Source organism: Tachyglossus aculeatus, chromosome 5 (assembly GCF_015852505.1).
Source record: "Tachyglossus aculeatus isolate mTacAcu1 chromosome 5, mTacAcu1.pri, whole genome shotgun sequence".
Taxonomy (NCBI): Eukaryota; Metazoa; Chordata; class Mammalia; order Monotremata; family Tachyglossidae; genus Tachyglossus; species Tachyglossus aculeatus.
The window spans coordinates 90033536-90054852 of record NC_052070.1 but is presented as its reverse complement, the minus strand read 5'-3'; the positions used below and the strand labels follow the sequence as shown (position 1 = coordinate 90054852).

The 21317-nt window shown below is 41.3% G+C and overlaps 1 protein-coding gene and 1 non-coding gene across 2 annotated transcripts; one reads left to right on the top strand and one right to left on the bottom strand.

The window, feature by feature from the left end:
• The first annotated feature begins 232 nt into the window (after positions 1 to 232).
• LOC119929282 lies at positions 233 to 372 on the top strand. The gene has a single exon (XR_005451414.1). It is a non-coding gene; the product is annotated as a small nucleolar RNA SNORA7 (small nucleolar RNA).
• A 644-nt stretch (positions 373 to 1016) lies between these two features.
• Positions 1017 to 19353, bottom strand: LINS1 (lines homolog 1). Its single transcript, XM_038746708.1, is given in 9 exon segments — positions 1017 to 2161; positions 2164 to 2206; positions 2209 to 2566; positions 4008 to 4182; positions 7719 to 8303; positions 8721 to 8862; positions 9577 to 9666; positions 9751 to 10237; positions 19280 to 19353. Coding segments are annotated over 8 exon segments (2289 nt in total). The 5' UTR covers positions 10147 to 10237; positions 19280 to 19353; the 3' UTR covers positions 1017 to 1661.
• Between the last annotated feature and the right edge of the window lie 1964 nt (positions 19354 to 21317).

The following is a 21317-nucleotide window of genomic DNA, read 5'->3' as shown; positions in this document are numbered from 1 at the left end:
GAACCAGCTCCTCTTCACTATAATTTATTCTGCAATGAATATCAATGGGTATTTACTAGGATCCACCATGTACAGAGCATGGTACTAAGTACTTGGGAGGGTATAATAAAATGAGTAGACCTGATCCCTGCCCTCAGGGAGTTTGCAATCTAGCTACAATCTTGCCACTCAGTCAAGGGAAGGAAGCCTGTCCCCAGGATGCTCTTCCAATTTTCAGTGTGGTACTAGTAGTCACCTCTCAGGGTCACACCTGGAGAGTTTCCAGTACTGCTACCAGTCTTGACTATGGGAGGGAGAATCAAGGCAGAGGCATAGCCATTCCATTCCTAGCTTGAGCAGTGGCTAGCAAGTGGAAGGCAACCTGCTACAAGGTCAAAACTTACCTGTGCTGGGCAGCAGCGGCATGGGAGGGTAGACTCAGGTTTACTGCGTGGAAGGAGGCAGTGGTAAACCGCTTCCGTATTTTTACCAAGGAAAACTCTATAGATACACTACCAGAGCAATTGCAGATGGAGGTGGAGCGTTCTGGGAGAGATGTGTCCATGGCATCACAAAGGGTCGGATACGACTCGACAGCATAAGACAACAACTATTAGAGTGGCAAAACAAGACACCAGGCATTAACCCTGCTCAAATTGATTCCCTTACCGTAGACTGCAGCAAGTATAACAAGATCAGATTTATAAGAGTTGCTTCTAAGCACTCAATAATCAAGCCTCTGATTGATTAGATTAAGGTGGTTCTTCCTCCATTTATCTAAACCTTGGGTCAGGTGTATTTCGGATCACTCTCCTTTTGTCAGATCACTGTTTACACTACTTACAGTTGCTTGGCCAATGAATACTTCCACTTTGCTTCTGGGAGGCAATCTAAAATGAAGTATGATGATGTGAAAATTCTAGCAAAAGATCCCAAAGCCAAAGCATAAGGCTATTTAATTGGTTGCTGTTGAAACTAAATGAAGTTGGTTCCTCAGAAGATTAACAATATGCATCAACTGTACTCCTATGTAATCATATTAATTTTTATTAATTGCAGTCAAAGCACATGTATTCCTTGAGGAAAAGGAAGTGTATTTTAAAAACAGCGGAAAGCCAACATTTAACTTACAATTTTTATGGGAAACCATTTAATTTACAACTTTTATAAGAAACTAATATATGAAAACCTGGACTTTCATAACCTTTACAATCATGTGTAGACTTAGAGATGTTAGGCCATTTATTTAAACTTATCAAGTGACATGTCATTCTGAAGAGTCTTCTGGCAGAAAGTCAAGCTGGCTCCACAGAACGCATCTTTGCCTGAGAGTTTCACACTTTTATCTTGTGAAGACAAATTCTTCCCCAAAACAGAGAAACAGAGTGGCTTAGTGGGTAGAGCATGGGCCTGGGAGTTAGAAGGACCTGGGTTCTAGTCCCAACTCTGCCATTTGTCTGTTGTGTGACCTTGGGCAAGTCACTTAACTTCTATGTGCCTCAATTCCCTCATCTGCAAAATGGGGACTACTATTGCGAGCCCCATGTGAGACATGGTCTGTAGCCATGCTGATTAAATGAATCTTCCCAGCACTTAATACAGTGCACAGCCCATAGTAAGCGCTTAACAAATGGCATTGAAAACCCCCAACAATGCCTTAAAATTCACAGTCTATTGTTTCTTCATAATGTGTTCAAACTTTTAGTGATTACCTCAATGCCTTTTAATAATTTCAGAAGTGCCATTGGGTTGTATGGGAAGAGATGTCTCCGCTGCAGTCTATAAATTGCCTTATGTAGTGTTTCTAAACATTTAACTGCCTTGAGACACATTCCTACTTCAGAGGCGAACCTACTTGGGGCTGCCTCACAACCAAAGAATGATGAGGTATTACAATCTTTCGGATCCAGATATCCTGCTTTCGGCTCAAGGCTATTCTGTTCTTTATCTATATTCATACAAACTGTTTCCCTTATCTTGGTGCTAGCTTCATGGCTTAAAGGTGTCTGTTTAATGTTTGTTAAACACTCCTTTACTTGGGATTCTCCATCAGATTCTTCTGAGCTGCCATAATCTACAAGACTTTGAAGAATTTCTGGTGAAGATGAGTTATCAGCTAATGTCAATAAGTCAGACTGTCTGAGCATTGTAGCCTGACCTCCACTCTGTTCTTTGCCAGCTCAGAAGAACAAGAGACAGAAGGGGAAGAAAGCAAACTACATTCTTTTTACCAACAGGAGAAGCAAAATGAAGATGCAGCTCAGTTTGGTTGCTGCTTCCTTCTTGCATGAGTGAGGTGATAAAAGTACAATCACATAGGCCTTCTTCAGAGTCAACAGCATCAAAAGATTTGCAGATGATTAAAAAATGGGACCAGTCTTTCTGAAGCAGCTTTAAATATTTTACAAAGTATTCAAGAAAACAAGTTTCTGAAGAAATTAAAAAGTCAAGAAGAACTGTGGCATCAAATCCAATGTTTTTTAAGAGGAATAAAAATATACAATGAGGATTACAGCCATTTTCATGTGTCTGAAGATTCCATATTTCTCTTTCTTGGATCAACTCAATAGTATCGTCACGCCATAACCTGCAAACAGTATTTATATAAGCACACTGACTTCCATTTCATGTAGCAATTACTTTCAACAGCAAATCTATTGAAAATCTCTTTTTTAAAATCATTTGATCCAAAGAAATTAGCTGAAAGGAACAAGATACTTACTACAAACTGAATTTTTGATTTTCAACTGGCCAAAAGAGTACAGCCAACTTGAAATTTGTGAAGTGAGCCTCATTTAGTTTTATATTATTATTATTATTACTATTTTAAGCCAAAAAGAGGCAAAATTTTAGTTATAACAACTTTATATTTTAAATGTCCTGCTCAATTTAAAACTGGATTTGCATTTGACTTTTTCCAGCCGAGACTCACACACAGAAATTTATATTCCTCATTTAAACCTCTTGAAAATTTGGGCCTAAACATTTACAGCCTTACAGTAAGCCCTGCCTATTGATGGTCATAATTCAAGCAAGTACTGGAAGCAAAAATGCTTCCATCTATGATCATTAATAAAAAACTCCCTTTCAGCCAAGAACAGTGGAAATTAAGCCAATGAGTTTTGGCTTTAAATAAAGCAGAGGTAGGACTGGATGTAAGAGGGTCATCAGCAATGCAACTTCTTAGCCAGTTATCAATACTGCTTAGAACAGAGCTCAGCACTGTACGGTGTTTGGGCACATAGTAAGCGCTTAACAAATGTCATTATTATTATCTGCATAATCAGAAGTTGTTCGGGCAAACTCATTCACAGAATAAATAGAACTAACATTTTTGTAAGACCTCACCTGAACTACTGACAGTAGCTATAGATCTGAGAACTGTGATGAACACGTATTTACTACTCAATGCTTACTACAGTGCTTGGTACATAGTAAGTACTCAAAATACCAAAATTATTTGTTATATTATTGGGGGGGGCCCAAAAATTGCAAAGGCAAAAGATGTCTTATTTTGTACTAGTATATGTGTCATACGTAAAAACTGATGAATCAAATGGAGCCACCCTTTTACTACATGGAAAGACACATATACAAACATATCCCTCCCCGTAACTCCACCCCTTCAGTCAGGAAAATACATGAAGAAAAATGGTAATTGACCAGATGAAACTATTAGAAATACTTCTCCACTTTTTTCTGGAATTTACTTCCATTACAATAATTAAACAGAGAAGCAGTGTGGCTTAGTGGAAAGAGCACGGGCTTGGGAGTTAGAGGACGTGGGTTCTAATCCCCGGCTCTGCTACTTTATCTGCTGTGTGACCTTGGGCAAGTCACTTCACTTCTCTAGTGTCTCAGTTGCCTTATCTGTAAAATGGGGATTAAAACTGTGAGCCCCAAGTGGGACAACCTGATTACCCTGTATCTACCCCAGTGCTTAGAACAGTGCTTGGCACATAGTAAGCGCTTAACAAACACCATCATTATTATTGTTATAATGTCAAACAGTTAAATATTATACCAACCTAGTAAACTTTAAATAAATGCTTAGTAGTGCTTTAGCAGCCTCCAGCATGTCATCATCTTGTTCTATAAAGACCCTGGACACCCATTCACAGGGATGGAAAGAAAACTGCAGGGAACATTGTTGATGATCCTTTAAGAAAGTCAGTAACTCCGACATGAATCTCTGTAAATCAACTTAAAGAAAACTAAAAACCCAAATGTAATCCAAGGCAACACAGACACATGTAAATGTACTGTTGAGAAAAAGTTCCTTACTATTGTTTCTTCATACACAACTGTTACAAAACATACATTACTCAAATAGAAATATAAAGACAAGTCTCTCTCCTTTAGTAACTCACTATATTAAGATTGTAAGGCTAAGTCCTTTACAGAATAATATTAGAACTGTGTTGAGCATTGGAAAAGGAAGTTCTGTAGTTTTAAAAACAACACAAACTCCTGACAACTGAATTCTACAAATTACAACTTTCTTGTAAATTGTGAAAGGGCTTCAGTGACCAAATAATACATAAAGTTCTTATTTTTAAAACAATGTAAACTGGCAGAAAAATTCACAGTTTTCTGCTCTTAAAATATATTCATTTTAAGAGTTTGAATAGATTTGATTAAAAAAAACATTCAGGGCAAAAATGTACATCTTCAATACATAGTCAATCTAACTTTCATTTATACTTAAAAACGATTAAAAAAAAAATGGATGTAAAGGTAGCCATCTAGTGATACTGAGGAAGTCAAATAACAGTAAAGGTAGAGAATTTAACTAGAAAACTTTTTCATAGTCATTTCACAAAAAGAACAGACTACTATGTCAACTTCAAGGGACTGCACCCACAAAACAGGGAAATGAGTTATGAAACATTTAAGATAGGAAGAACCATTTGCAACTTGGAAAATTTCTGATCCGCTCATATTTAAATTACACATTATCTGCCACCTACTGTTGTAAATTAGTAATTGCACCTACAGTTTTCCAGTTAGATTTTACTCATGTTCCACAATCTGAAATAATACGGATTTTTAATTCAGATTTAAAATTTGAAAAATCCTTGATTACAGAATTCTAATACTTCTTGTTGAATATTCCAGGGTTTTTTGTTGGGTTTGTTTTTCAATCAGCAACGAAAATATAGGTCATTTAAACATTGCTATTTATTGAACTGGTTATTCTAACAGTATAATTTAATAATTCATACTAGAAAAATGTAAATGAATTTCTAGATCCCCACATAATATCCACTTTGCTTCCAGAGGCAATAGAGTAAGATGACCCAGGTGTTTGTCCAAGTATTCATTCATTCAATCATATTATTGAGTGCTTACTGTGCACTGAGCACTGTTATGCACTTGGGGAAAGTGCATATGTCCCTCCAGGAGGCCTTCCCAGACTGAGCCCCTTCCTTTCCTCTCCCCCTCCTTCTTCCCCCTCTCCATCCCCCCCATCTTACCTCCTTCCCTTCCCCACAGCACCTGTATATATGTATATATGTTTGTACATATTTGTTACTCTATTTATTTTACTTGTACATATCTATTCTATTTATTTCATTTTGTTAGTATGCTTGGTTTTGTTCTCTGTCTCCCCCTTTTAGACTGTGAACCCACTGTTGGGTAGGGACTGTTTCTATATGTTGCCAACTTGTACTTCCCAAGCGCTTAGTACAGTGCTCTGCACACAGTAAGCGCTCAATAAATACAATTGATGATGATGATGATGACTTGGGAAGTACAAGTTGGCCACATATAGAGACGGTCCCTACCCAACAACGGGCTCACAGTCTAGAAGAGGCGTCAGAGTAGCAGTAGTATTTATGAAGCGCTTTCTTGTGTGTGGAGTACTGGCAAAACGCTGGGAAAGAATTTGCAGTTGGGAAGTAGACACAGTATCTGTCCCTCATGGAGATCATGATGAGTCCAGCTAAAACCGTTAGTATCAGTTGTTGCAAAGGTTTTTCCAAGAGGATGTGAATGGCAAAAAAATGTTCCTAAAGAAAACTGGGTGTCCTGGCAAAGGTGTAGTTAGGGTTAGCCAAAGGGATGTTCATTTATTATCTTCATTACAATTTAACAGTAAAGGATGACAATGCTTACGATGATTACGATTTGCTTTCTACTTAATGTATTCAAGAATTATTTATGGAGTTTCCAAATATTTCACAGTAGTTTCTGTGCTTTGAGTAAATTTTTATAGACTTCATAGATTCACTTAGGCAAGTGGATCTGGCAGATGGAAGCTTCCCAAGCAGCCCAAAATACCTAATTCCTGTCACACAGAAATTTCCATCATACACAGCCCAGAACAACTGCAGTGGCAATGGATGCCACTGAAGAAGAGGAATCTTTGGACAGGGAACGTCTCTGCTAACTCTGTTGTATTGTACTCTCCCAAGTGCTTTGTACAGTGTTCTGCACACAGTAAGCACTCTATGAATAACATTGATTAATCTTTCTCCACCCTCTCAGGATCGCACCTGGAGAGTTTCCTGTCTCAGCTATGGGAGGGAGACTCAAGCAAAGGCATACCCACTCCATTCCTAGCTTGAGCAGTGGCTAGTGAGTGGAAGGAAATCTGCTACAAGTTAAAACTCATTCGTGTTGGGCAGCTGCAGCATGGGAGAGAGTTGAGGGCGAAGATTCAAGTTTACTGCACAGAAAAAGGCAATAGTAAACCACTTCCATACTTTTAACCATGAAAACTCTACGGATACACCACCGAACAACTGCAGATGAAGGGTGGGATGTTCTGGGAGAGATGTGTTCATGGAATCTATATGGGTCAGAGACAACTGGACAGCAAAAGATAAGACAGCCTTTCTCCATCTCTTTGCTGGTGCCCCCATGCCATCACCAGTGAGACTTTGGGCCTGAGAGGTCACCTACCCCAAAATTCATTGTCATCCGACCAATTTCGGGAAGTCTGATACATTAGTGGGTTGAAGATTTGTTCCTGTTTCCTGTCCTTTCTTATTAAATTGTCAATGCAAAGTTAGGGTTTCTTTTTTCACTCCTTACAATCCCCAGAAAGGACTATCCCCAAGAGGCAGCTCAATAGATGTTGACTGATGAACAGATCTAAATCTTTGGACAACGTTTCTCTAAGACCCATATAAAAAAAAATTTTTTTGAAGCAGTTTATCTTAACCGAAGCTAACTTACCAAATAATAATAATATAATAAATAGTACTTGTTAAGTGCTTACTATGTGTCAAGCACTGTTCTAAGCACTGTAGTGGATACAAGCAAATCATGTTGGACACAGTCTCTGTCCCACATGTTCACAAAGCAGACATGTCGTGGATCCTGGATTAGAACCCAGGTCCTTCCAACTCCCGGAGAGATAACAACATGGTTGTGCCTGAGAAACTCTATTAAATGGTCAAAACCTTAGCAGAATACCAAGCTCTCCACAAACACTTTGACCAGACTAACCCAGTAAGCTGCAGTAAATCGATTTCAATAGACACACCAACATGACAACTAACACCAATGTGGTAACAGCACACTGTGCAGCAAAAATGCAACGACGGGTTTTATTTCCGATGAAAAAAACTTAGGTCGTTCCAAAACACATTTTCAAATCAATAAATTACATGATAAAATTCTGAAATTGGTTCCCATTAGAAAACCACTGCACAAGTTTTAGGGACTCCGCAACATATTCCATTAACTAAAAACTGCTCTATTTGAAACACCAAAGTTTGCAAAATTACCTTTCATTTCCTTTGCTGATGAACAATTCTGGATCTTGAGTTCTAAAGACTTGAGTACGGCTAAACTTGAAGCTCTTAGAATTCCTTGATCTGGTCCAACAGGGCTATTATTTTCAGTGCCACCTTCACTTCCTCCAAAATGACTAGGTTTTCCACTAAAAGGCAATTGCTTCAGCCATCCTACAGTCACAGCTTGCAAAATGGCATTAGCCAGAGCTAACATGTCCATATCTAAATGAGGATCTTGTTCAAATGGTTTGGAAGGTAATCTCTTTATCAGATCTTCACCCACTTTTTGAAGAAGACACTTTTTAAGGAATACAATGACCTTTCTTTTCAGTAAACCATGAATAGGCCAGGTAATAATGCCCAAAGTGTGAGAAGGCTGAGAAAAAAAAATTCGCTGACATGTAGAATGTAACTTTAGGTGGATTCTGGAAGCTATGAGAACTTCAAGCAAATCCATGAAACTAAGCAATCTGTTTAATGAAGTATCTTGGCTATTCTCAAAATGCTCTGACAAAATTGAACTGTAAAACTTTTCAAAAATGGGGTCAAAGGGGGTGATGACTTGCTTCAGTACTTCTGGAAAAAAACAAGGTATTGATCATCAGAAAGTAAACACACTTTTTCAATTCAAGTAATCAGTTCTTATGAATACTTAAATAATGCTTTTTAGTTTCCTAGAGGTTTCTAATTATGATCCCATCATATATGAAAAGCATATGGAATTGTAGCCCACCTGCCCTACTTTCAACAGGATCTTTGTGAACAAATACAATTAGGCTCAGACCTGGCCCAAGTAATTGTTGGTGAGTTTTCCAATTTTTATTTTTTTTAACAGAAATCCTTCTATGGTACTTTGGTGGAGGAGTGGAAGGGAGCTCCTTTTTTAATTCAAAGGCCAAATGACAATTGTGAGACAGGGACTACTAACTATAAATAAGCTTTTGCTTTCCCTGGGTAGGGTATTGGTGGCTAATTTTATCAAAGAATTCCCACCTGCTTTATTCAGACAGGTATCTTTCAAGACTTCTTTTATCACTGCTGTAAGGGACCAGAGACAGTTTGCTACTTGATCACTCTTAGGGTATTCAGAAAGAGTTTTAAGACAATAAATCAGCCAGGTGTCACTTAATTTTGTCTACAAAGAAAAGGGGGTGGGGGGGAAAAAAGAGTCAAATGTGCATCTGTGCATACTACCACAAATTTCATTCAATAATTTACAATGCATTACTCCATAAATCACTCAAATGTTATATTTAGCTGTTAACCTCATTAAAATGTTACAATTAAAAAATGGTCATTAGTAAGGACTGAAAAGAAGGAGCAGAAGTAAGAAAAGCTGGTTATGGTAATTTTTGATGCATGTTTCAGGGGGTGGGAGGTAAAGTAACTTGCTTGGAAGATAAGACTTACGATTTTTTCAAGTCAAAACACATACTAATGATGCCTGAAAGGAGTGCTAGATGTTCAGACTTGTTTATAAGTGAATTAGGACATAAGACATAAAACAGAAGCTGAACTTGTCACAAATGTCTGATACTCAAAGCCCATTCTAAGACCTTTGTGTAAGGCAAACTATACGGTACAAAACTTGTTAGTACAGAATCATGATCTTCACACAGAATATACTCAAAGGTTTCCAGATCCTAATTCTTATTTGTTGGATTACTACACCACTACCAAAATGCTGACAATATACACATGGAGAGTACTTGGACAAATCTGAGATGTTGTTAACAACTTTTGTAAAAACCTTTTAAAGGTAAAATGAATGGTGAAAGATTCTGAAAATATTTCATGTTTTGGAAATATTTACTTTACGAACCAAAATTATTCATATTATTTTACTTACTTTTTCTCGTAGCTGGAAATATAAAAGCAAGGCAAGGCAATGTGCAGCCATGTGAGATAACAGTTTATCAGAACTTCCAAATAAGCAGATCTGTAAAAAAAAAAAAGTCACTTTTTTTGTTTTAGTTTAGAAAAGAATTGAAAATCACTTTTTTTAAAGATCAAAAAAGCTTACTAATTTGTGGTCAATTTCAGTTGGCTTAAGGAGAGTTTCAATGATTTGAATGTACTTTTTTTTCACGCTCAAGTCTGTTTCTGGGCTCAGTATTTTTTTGATCATCATCTTAATCAGTGTAAATTGCAGTAATGTTATTTCTCTGGGACTGCATATTTGAGGGTTCACATTCGCATTAACTGATGCTGCAGGAGTAATATCCAAAATAGATTTTGGATGGCTCCAAATTAATTCCTTAGGGGCACAGGACCAATTCTGCTGATGTGAGGAGCACAAATCTTGAGCTGAAAGAGGTGGGTTGAGATAAAAAACATAATCATGGCTGCTACTGTTCAATGGTGCACCAACAAGCACCTCCCTGTATAACTGTTGCAAGGCTTGATATTGAGCCTCCATTTTTCTTCACGTCACTTATAACATACAAAAATTTTTCCTTGGGAAGTCCTGAAAATACTACTCCTTTGGAATACAATGTTTCTTCAGACACCTAAAATGAGAAAACATAAAAATGGGTAAATTTAGGTTCATCACACAGATAATTTAAAAAAAACCTTCTTATTTAAACATTAAATATTTTCATTGAGATTTACCACTGCCATCTGTTGCCTTGTACACAGGAATCACACCTATCAACTCTATTAAATGATACCTTCCCAAGCATGCACTTAGTACAACATTCTGTACACAGTAAATACTCAATAAATAACACTCATTGATTGATTAGCATGGGATCTAGTTCCACCCCAAAAATGTATCATCGAAATGTTTACTTATGCCATACTGAGGAAAAGTTTCTAGGAAAAAAAAATTCATGTTTGATACTTAATCTCTCCTTTTTCTCCAGTCCACCTCTCATCCTGCCCCTTCTTCAACTCTCCAGTCTTTCCCAGCAGCATTTCAAGAGATCTCCCATCTCCTCCCCAAATCCACTCCCTCCACCTGCACCTCTGACCCCATCCCTTCACACCTTATCGAACCAATTGCCCCCTCCCAGCTATCCTCCCTGACCACTATCTTCAACGGTTAACTCTTCAAAGGCTTCTTCCCCACTGCTTTCAAACATACTCATGACTTCCCTCTCTTTAAAAAAAACCCAAAAAACAAAAACCCAGACCAAACCCCATGGCTCCTTCCAGTTATCACCCATCTCCCTCCTACCATTCCTCTCCAAACATCTTGAGCTAGTTGTCTATACCCTCATCTCCATTTCCTTTCCTCTATTCCTCTCCTTGACCGCCCCCTCCAATCCTGCTTCTGTCCCCTTCATTCCACAGAAACTGTTCTTTCAAAAGTTATGCACTTCAGTTTCCTCACCTGTACAAACAGGGCTAATACTGGCTCTCCTTACCTCTTAGACTGTGAACTCCAAAGTGTCACAGGGCCCTCTAGGACAGTATATTCTAAAACAGACTCCAAAGAAAAACATGCATTCCCTTCTGATGACGAAGCAAAGTTAGAAAGAGTTTACGAATAAAAAGCTATTTTTTTTCGTGTGCAAGAGTAGATGACGTGAGGTATGTTCAAAGTAATTTGAGAAGCAGTGTGGCTCAGTGGAAAGAGCCTGGGCTTGGGAGTCCGAGGTCGTGGGTTTGAATCCCGGCTCCACCACTTGTCAGCTGTGTGACTTCGAGCAAGTCACTTCACTTCTCTGTGCCTCAGTTCCTTCATCTGTAAAATGGGGATTAAGACTGTGAGCCCCACGTGGGACAACCTGATTACCTTGTATCTCCTCCAGTGCTTAGAACCGTGCTTGGCACATAGCAAGTACTTAACAAATACCATCATCATTATTATTATTAATTTCTACAATACCTACATTTGGAAAGGTGGTTTGAGGCATTTGCACTTTTCAAAGAAACTATTGCCCTAGAGTAGTAACTGAAGAGAGGCCTGCACCTTCTATGTTACACCTCAATACCATTATCTCATTCTTGTCAATTTACCAATGTCCTTAATGATTACAGTAATTCTTTCCTCACGAGTGGTTTCAGGGGTTTTTTTGGTATATTTTGAGTGCCTACTGTGTGCAGTGCACTGACCTTGGGAAGTCAATCATATTTATTGAGTGCTTACAATGTGCAAAGCACTGTACCAAGTGCTTGGGAGAGTACAATAGAACAGAGTTGTTAGGCACATTCCCTGCCCAGAGAACTAACAGTTTAAACAGAAAGTACAACAGAATTGGGAGACACGTTCCCTGCCCATGGAGCTTAAAAAGTCTACACTCTACTTTGACAAAACATTTTGAGTACTTGGAGAGAGAAACCTTTGTATATTTTATCAATCTAGTTTTGAAACAGCAATAGAAACGTCTGACCTTAATGGTCAACATATACTACCATGAAGGTTGTTAATAATCACACGTACTTTTCATTTAACCTCCCCAGCGCTCCGAACAGTGCTTTGCACATAGTAAGCGTTTAGCAAATACCACTATTATTATTATTATTATTTACCTAGTTATCCTCACTCCTCTCCCACCTCACCCCAGACTGCATGCATTCATTCACGCACTCATTCATTCATTCAATTGTATTTATTGAGAACTTACTGTGTGCTGAGCACTGTTCTAAGCTCTTGGGATTGCCTGGCACATAGTAAGCACTTAAATACCAAAATTATTATTACAATATAACAATAAGCAGTCATGTTCCTTGCCCAAACCACGCTTACAGTCTAGAGAGACAGACATTAATATAAATAAATAAATTAAAGATATGTAGTTAAGTGCTATGAAGCTAGGAGGGGCGATGAATAAAGGGAGCACGTCAGGGACACAGAAGGGAAAGGGAGAAGAGGAAAGGAGGGCTGAGTCAGCGAAGGCCTCCTGGAGGAGATGTACCAGCCTGCACACTTCACTCTGCTAATACCACCCTATTCACTGGGCCTCGCTCTCATCTGTCTCACTGCCAACACTTTGCTCATGCCCTCCACCCTCCTCTGGACCTCCCACCCCCTTCTGGCAGAATGCTACTCTCTGCTTTTTCAAAGTCCTGCTCAAATAACATTTCTTCCAGGAAGTCTTTCCCCAGTTAAGCTCTCATCTCTCCACCCTGTATCCCTCTCTACTGCATTAATTATGCACTTGAGTCTTTACTCCCTAGGCACTAAGATACTCACCCCCTTCTCACCCCCTCCCCAACCCCATAGTACTATGCACATATCTTTATACTTGATTGCTTCCCCCTACCTGTAATTTATTTTAATGTCTATCTGCCCGGCTATACTGTATGCTCCTTGAGGGCAGCGATCATATATACTTATTCCACTGTACTCTGCTAAATGCTCGGTACAGAGTAACTGCTCAATGAATACTACTGTCTGATTTAACCCAGCATGAAGTAGCAAACTGGAAGAATTCATCCAGGAGGAATTACTGGCAAACACTGACAATGATTTTTGCCTACTGCGCTACTTCTGGTGATGAGGCTGGAGAAAGTATGGATGTTAAGGAAAGCAACCATCACAATGCCCTTCCAAATATCCCCCTGTCATGTAGATTCAATCATATTCAGGGATTATTGTGTGCAGATCCCTGCCTGCACACTCTGCTCCTCTAGAGCCAGTTTACTCACTCTGCCCCAGTCTCATCTATCTCACCGCTGACCCTTTTCCCACATCCTCCTTCTGGCCTGGAACTCTCTCCCCCTCCATATATGCCAGGCTACCACTCTGCCCACCTTCAAGGCATTATCACATCTCCCCCAGGAAGTCTTCCCCGATTAAGCCCTCTTTTCCTCGACTCACTCTTCCTTCTGCACTGTCTATGCACTTAGATTTGTGAGCTTTGGGCATTTGATATTCATCCCACCCCCAACCCCATAGCGCTTATATGCATACCTTTAAAATATATACTGTACATTACTTATTTATATTCATATCTGTCTACTCTAGACCATGAGCTCCTTCTGGGCAGAGAACTTATCTGCTAATTCTGTTGCAATGTACTTACTACAGTGCTCTGCACATAGTAAGCTGTCAATAAATACCACTGATTGACTGGCTGATACTAAGCACTTGGAAGAATACAGTACAACAGAGTTGGTAGACGTGTTCCCTGCCCACAGCGAGCTTACAGTTTAGAGGGATTTTCAGTAGGTCTATTAGCATGCACACTAGAAGGGACACCACTCTGCTAGGCAGACCACTGGTCAGACTCAGTAATGACTTTTGAGTGTCCTTGAGTTCTACTGTCCCAAAGAGGAGGTGGGTCACAAGTGGCCTCTAAAATGACAGCTTCAAGTAAACTGAATATTATGTGTACCTACGCAACAAAACAGCTGCCATACTGTCACAATCTGTGAGCCCCCCTATAAGGGACAGGCACCATGTCCAATTTTTATCTGTATATTATTTCCCAGCACTTAATGCAGTGATCTACACAGAATAAGTACTTTATACTATTATTATGGGAACAATTTCTATTTCTCTTAGGGCAAGTACTATGGAATGTTATTATGGACCACTATGGCTGTTGTTGTACTCTAGACTTTTAGCTCGTTGTGGGAAGGGAATGTGTCAAGCAGTCAAATTTATTTATTGAGTACTTACTGTGTGTAGAACACAGAATAAGTACTTTATACTATTATTATGGGAACAATTTCTATTTCTCTTAGGGCAAGTACTATGGAATGTTATTATGGACCACTATGGCTGTTGTTGTACTCTAGACTCTTAGCTCGTTGTGGGCAGGGAATGTGTCAAGCAGTCAATTTTATTTATTGAGCACTTACTGTGTGTAGAACACTCTACTAAGCACTTGGGGGAGTGAATCATAACAATAAACAGACATATTTCCTGCGCACAACAAGTTTACAGTCTAGAAGGGGAGACAGACATTAATATAAATTACAGATATGTACATAAGTGCTGTGGGGCTGGGAGGGGGGATGAATAAAGGGAGCGAGTCAGGGTGACACAGAAGGGAGCAGGCGAAGAGGAAAGGAGCGTTTAATTAGGGCAGGCCTCTTGGAGGAGGTGTGCCTTCAGTAAGTCTTTGAAGGGAGGGAGAGTACCTGTCAGGTACGAGGAAGGAGGGCAACCCAGGTCAGAGACAGGATGTGGGTGAGAGGTCAGGGTCAAGATAGACAAGATCGAGGTACAGTGAGAAGAATGTGTCCATTTACTGCTAGATTTGTATTCTCCCAAGAACTCAGTACAGTGCTCTGCACACAATAAGTGCTCAATAAAAAAATTATGGATGATGATGCAATTTCATCAAGGGATTTCAGGTGACAAACTCCAGAAACAAAAATGAAGTAATTTGTCCAATGACATCAGAACTGAGATATAATTATGCATACACCTTGGAAATGATTTATCAAACGTACTTCCTACATGAATTCATAGAATCGATGAAATATAGCCAAACCTGTCAAAATATTGGGGTGCAACTGAAAAACATTTCATTTCCAAACCTCGTCCTTCCGTTTTGTGCTATTTCAATTCTGACATGTATACTTAGGTGCCATGTTAGTTTTACTAAATTGTAAACTACATATATGCTTGGCTGGCAAAAAATGAGGCTTCTGCAAACTGTAGTTATTCCAGGAAGGATAAGAAAAAATTAAAATGCATGAAAAAACAAGGTTAAGTTGTTTATTAATTCAGTGAAGTGTGAGCATTTGCTATTCTATGTATATGTTTAGTGAGCGGTATATTTTGCAAGCTGATTGCCAATTTCTTCACAAGCTAATATATATATTTATGTAATAATATATTGTAAAATGGCATATGGTCACACTCTCAGAATACTAGCACGTGAAAAAATGTAATCAGTTTTTGAAATGCACAACACATCATATACACAAGAAAAAATTGAAACTAGGAATCAATCATATCTCTAGCACTCATTTCTAACATATTCTAACAATTGTATGCACTGAGCACTTGCTGGGTGCAGAGTACTTTACTAAGTGCTTGGGAGAGTACAATATAATAATAAACAGACCCATTCCCCACCCTCAATGAGCTTACAGTCTATAGGGGAAGAAAGACATTATGGAAGTTGAGAAGAGATGAGCCCCCATGTCTGCCGCCACTCACCTCCTCAATGGGCCTCGTTCTTGCCTGTCCCGCCATCAACCGCGTCCTACCTCTGGCCTGGAATGCCCTCCCTCCTCACATCCACCAAACTAGTTCTCTTCCCCCCTTCAAAACCTTACTGAAAGCTCACCTCCTCCAGGAGGCCTTCCCAGACTGAGCCCCCCATTTCCTCTGCTCCTCCTTCCCCCCCATCTCCCCTACTCCCTCCCTCTGCTCTAGCCTCTTCTCCATCCCACTTGTGTATATTTGTACATATTTAATATTCTATTTATGTTATTAATGATGTGTTATCTATAATTCTGTTTATTTTGATGCTACTGATGCCTAAGTGTTTTGTTGTCTGTCTCCCCCCTTCTAGACTGTGAGCCCACTGCTGGGTAGGGATTATCTCTATCTGTTGCCGAACTGTACTTTCCAAGCACTTAGTACAGTGCTCTGCACACAGTAAGCGCTCAATAAATACGACAATGAATGAATGAATGTCACAGGCCCAGCTAATAGCACCCACCAGACCTTTTGGCTGCTCTTCTCTGTGTTCACCAGCCAACTGGGCAACAGCTGTGCGTGAGGGCACTTCTGCCTCCTCCCTTCTTCCAAGCTTGCACCCTCCCCTCCGCCTCCCTACCCTCTAGGCTGTAAGCTTGTTGCGGGCAGGGAAGGTGTCTACCAACTCTGTTGTATTGTACTCGCCCTCTAGACAGCAAGCTTGTTTGGGCAGGGAATGTGTCTGTCATATTGTTATACTGTACTCTCCCAAGTGCTCAGTACAGTGCTCTGCACACAGTAAGTGCTCAATAAATGCAACCGGCTATAGGGGAAAGATAAGTAGTGGGATGAGAGCTGATTGAATGTCAAAGCTGAAATGGGTCATATTTATCGAGCACTTACTGCGTGATGAGCAATGTACCAAATGCTTGGGAGAGTATAACAGAACAATATAAAAGACATATTTGCTGTGCACACTGAGCTTACAGTCAAAAGAGGGAGACAGACATTAATATACATAAATTACAGGTATGCACATAAGTACTATGGAGCTGGGAGGAGGTTCATGGCCTAGTGGATAGAGCACAGGCCTTGGAGTCAGAAGGACTTGGGTTCTATTCCTGCCTCCACTATTTCTCAGCTGTGTGACTCAGGGCAAGTCACTTCATTTCTCTGTGTCTCAGTTACCTCATCTGTAAAATGGGGTTTAAGACTATGAGCCCCATGTGGGACAGGGACTGTGTCCAACCTGATGAGTTTGTATCCACCCCAGCACTTAAACACCAGAATAATTATTATTATGAATGAAGTGAACAAGTCAGGGTGACGCAGAAGGGAGTGGGAGAAGAGGAAAGGAGAGCTTAGTCAGGGAAGGCCTCTTGGAAATGTGCATTCAATAAGGCTTTGAAGGGCAGAGGAGAGAGTAATTGTCAGATTTGAGGAAGGAGGGTAACTTAGGACAGAAACAGAACGTGAGAGGTCATCAAGAGATAGACAAGATTGAGGTACAGTGAGAATGTTGGCATTAGAGGACTGATGAGTGTGGGCTGGGTTGTAGGAGAGTAGTAGCAGGATGAGATTTGAGGAGGCAAGGTGATTTAAAGTCAGTGGTGAGGAGTTTCTGCTTGATACTGAGGTGGATGGCAGACCGCTAGAGTTTCTTGAGTGGGGAAACACGTCCTGAACGTTTTTGTAGAAAAATGATCCGGGCAGCAGAGTGAAGTATAGACTGGAATGGGGTGAGACAGGAGGCAGGAGGTCAGCAAGGAGGCTGATAGAGTAATCAAGGAAGGTTAGGATAAGTGAACAGATAAGTGAGCAGTTAGGATGAAGAGGAAAGGGCGGACTTTAGGCTTCTTCCCCTCCATGTCTCCCGTATCTGAAAAAAACCCTCCCTTGATCCCACGATTCCCTCCAGGTATCACCCCGTGTCCCTCCTACCATTCATTGCTTCAGTCAGCCGTATTGATTGAGCAGTTACTGTGTGCACAACGCTGTGCTAAGCGCTTGGGAGTACAATACAACAATTAAAAACAAGAACAACAGTAATAACAATGAGAAGCAGCGTGGTTTAGTGGAAAGAACTTGGGCTTGAGAGTCAGAGGACATGGGTTCGAATGCCGACTCCGCCACTTGTCTGCTGTGCTTCCTTGGGCAAGCCACTTAAATTCTCTGTGCCTCAGCTACCTCATCTGGAAAATTTCACCATCCCTCCCGCCTCACAGTCCCGTACCCTTGGCATCATCCTTGACTCCTCTCTCTCATTCAACCCTAAAGTCAGAAGTCATGGGTTATAATCCCGGCTGAGCCACTTGTCAGCTGTGAGACCTTGGGCAAGTCACTTAACTTCTCTGTGCCTCAGTTCCCTCATCTGTAAAATGGGGATTAAGACTGTGAGCCCCCAGTGGGACAACCTGATGACCTTGTATTCCCCCCCACCCAGTGCTTAGAACAGTGCTCTGCAAACAGTAAGCGCTCAATAAATACAAGTGAATGAATGCTTGGCACATAGTAAGCACTTAACAAATACCATCATTATTATTATTATCATCCCAGCTCCGCCACTTGTCAGCTGAGTGACTTTGGACAAGTCACTTAACTTCTCTGTGCCTCAGTTCCCTCATCTGTAATATGGGGGTTAAGACTGTGAGCCCCACATGGGACAATCTGATGACCTTGTATTCCCCCCTACCCCCAACACTCAGAACAGTGCTTGGCACATAGTAAGCGCTTAACAAATACCATCATTATTATTATTATCCCGGCTCCACCACTTGTCAGCTGTGTGACTTTGGACAAGTCACTTCATTGCTATGTGCCTCAGTTCCCTCATTTGTAAAACGGGGATTAAGACTGTAAGCCCCAAGTGGGACAACCTGATGACCTCAGTGCTTAGAATACTAATAATAATGATGATGGCATTTGCTAAGCACTTACTATATGCCAAGCACTGTTCTAAGCACTGGAGGGGATACAGGGTGATCAGGTTGTCCCACGTGGGCCTCACGGTCTTAATCCTCATTTTACAGATGAGGTAACATGCCCAAGCAGTGTGGCTCAATGGAAAGAGCCCGGGATTTGGAGTCAGAGGTCACAGGTTCGAACCCCATCTCTGCCAATTGTCAGCTGTGTGACTTTACGCAAGTCACTTAACTTCTCTGTGCCTCAGTTCCCTCATCTGTAAAATGGGGATTAAGACTGTGAGCCCCCTGTGGAACAACCTGATCACCTTATAACCTCCCCAGCGCTTAGAACAGTGCTTTGGACATAGTAAGCACTTAGTAAATGCCATTATTATTATTATTATTAAGTGACTTGGCCAAAGTCACACAGCTGAAAATTGGCAGAGCCGGAATTTGAACTCATGACCTCTGACTCCAAAGCCCGGGCTCTTTCCACTGAGTCATGCTGCTTCTCTAGAACACTGCTTGGCACATAGTAAGCGTTTAACAAATACCATCATTACTATTAACGGCGGCTTTAAACGTGCAAAACTGACCTGGTGCCGGTGGCCCCGCGCTAGCTGCCCTCGATCCCTCTTAGAGAAGCAGCATGGCTCAGTGGGAAGAGCACGGGCTTTGGAGTCAGAGCTCATGGGTTCGAATCCCGGCTTCGCCACATGTCTGCTGTGTGACCTTGGGCAGGTCACTTCACTTCTCTGAGCCTCAGTTCCCTCATCTGTAAAATGGGGATGAAGACTGTGAGCCCCACGTCGGACAACCTGATCACCTTGTATCCCCCCAGTGCTTAGAACAGTGCTTTGCACATAGTAAGCGCTTCACAAATGCTATCATTATTATTATTATTATTATTATTATTATTATTACTACTGCTGGGCCCAGCTCCCCCCAACCTCCCGCAAGGCCTTCTCCCGCCCTGACCCGCAAGTGCTCCCCAGGGTGGGATGCCGTTACCTTCCAATGCACCCCGAACCTGGAGCCCGTTGTTGGGTAGGGACCGTCTCTCCCCGTTGCCGACTTGTACTTCCCGAGCGCTTAGTACAGAGCTCTGTGCACAGGCAGCGCTCAATAAATACGACTGAATGAATGAATGAATATCGTTACCTTCCAATGCACCCCGAACCTGGAGCCTGTTGTCAGGCAGGGACCATCTCTCTATGCTGCCGACCTGTTCTCGCCCCAGTGCTAAGTCCAGTGCTTTGCACACAGTCATCATCATCATCAATCGTATTTATTGAGCGCTTACTATGTGCAGAGCACTGTACTAAGCGCTTGGGAAGTACAAATTGGCAACATATAGAGACAGTCCCTACCCAGCGTTCAATAAAGCTGCGTGGCTCAGTGGAAAGAGCCTGGGCTTTGGAGTCGGAGGTCGTGGGTTCGAATCCCGGCTTCACCACATGCCTGCTGTGTGACCTTGGGCAAGTCACTTCTCTGAGCCTCAGTTCCCTCATCTGTAAAATGGGGATGAAGACTGTGAGCCCCACGTGGGACAACCTGATCACCTGGTATCCCCCCAGCGCTTAGAACAGTGCTTTGCACATAGTAAGTGCTTCACAAATGCTATTATTATTATTATTATTATTATTATTATTAATTATTATTATTACTGCTGGGCCCAGCTCCCCCCAACCTCCCACAAGGCCTTCTCCCGCCCTGACCCGCGAGTGCTCCCCAGGGTGGGATGCCATTACCTTCCAATGCACCCCGAACCTGGAGCCCGTTGTCGGGCAGGGACCGTCTCTCCCTGTTGCCGACTTGTACTTCCCGAGCGCTTAGTACAGAGCTCTGCGCACAGTCAGCGCTCAATAAATGCGACTGAATGAATGAATATTGTTACCTTCCAATGCACCCCGAACCTGGAGCCCGTTGTCGGGCAGGGACCGTCTATGTTGCCGACCTGTACTCGCCCCAGCGCTTAGTCCAGTGCTCTGCACACAGTCAGCGTTCAATAAAGCTGCGTGGCGCTGGGTTTTGGAGTCGGAGGTCGTGGGTTCAAATCCCGGCTCTGCCACTTGTCAGCTGTGTGACTTTGGGCAAGTCACTTCACTTCTCTGGGCCTCAGTTCCCTCATCTGTAAAATGGGGATTAAGACTGTGAGCCCCCCGTGGGACAACCTGATCACCTTGTAACCTCCCCAGCGTTTATGTATGTATATATGTGTGTACATATTTATTACTCTATTTATTTATTTATTTTACTTGTACATATCTATTCTATTTTATTTTGTTACTATGTTTGGTTTTGTTCTCTGCCTCCCCCTTTTAGACTGTGAGCCCACTGTTGGGTAGGGACTGTCTCTATACGTTGCCAATTTGTACTTCCCAAGCGCTCAGTACAGTGCTCTGCACATAGTAAGCGCTCAATAAATACGATTGATGATGCTTTGCACACAGTAATAATAATACACATAGTACACAGTAAGCACATAGTAAGCGCTTAATAAATGCCATCATTATATATTATAAATAAATACGACGGAAGGAATGAATAAATACCGTTACCTTCCAATGCACCCCGAACCTGGAGCCCGTTGTCGTTGCGGGGACCGTCTCTCCCTGTTGCCGACTTGTACTT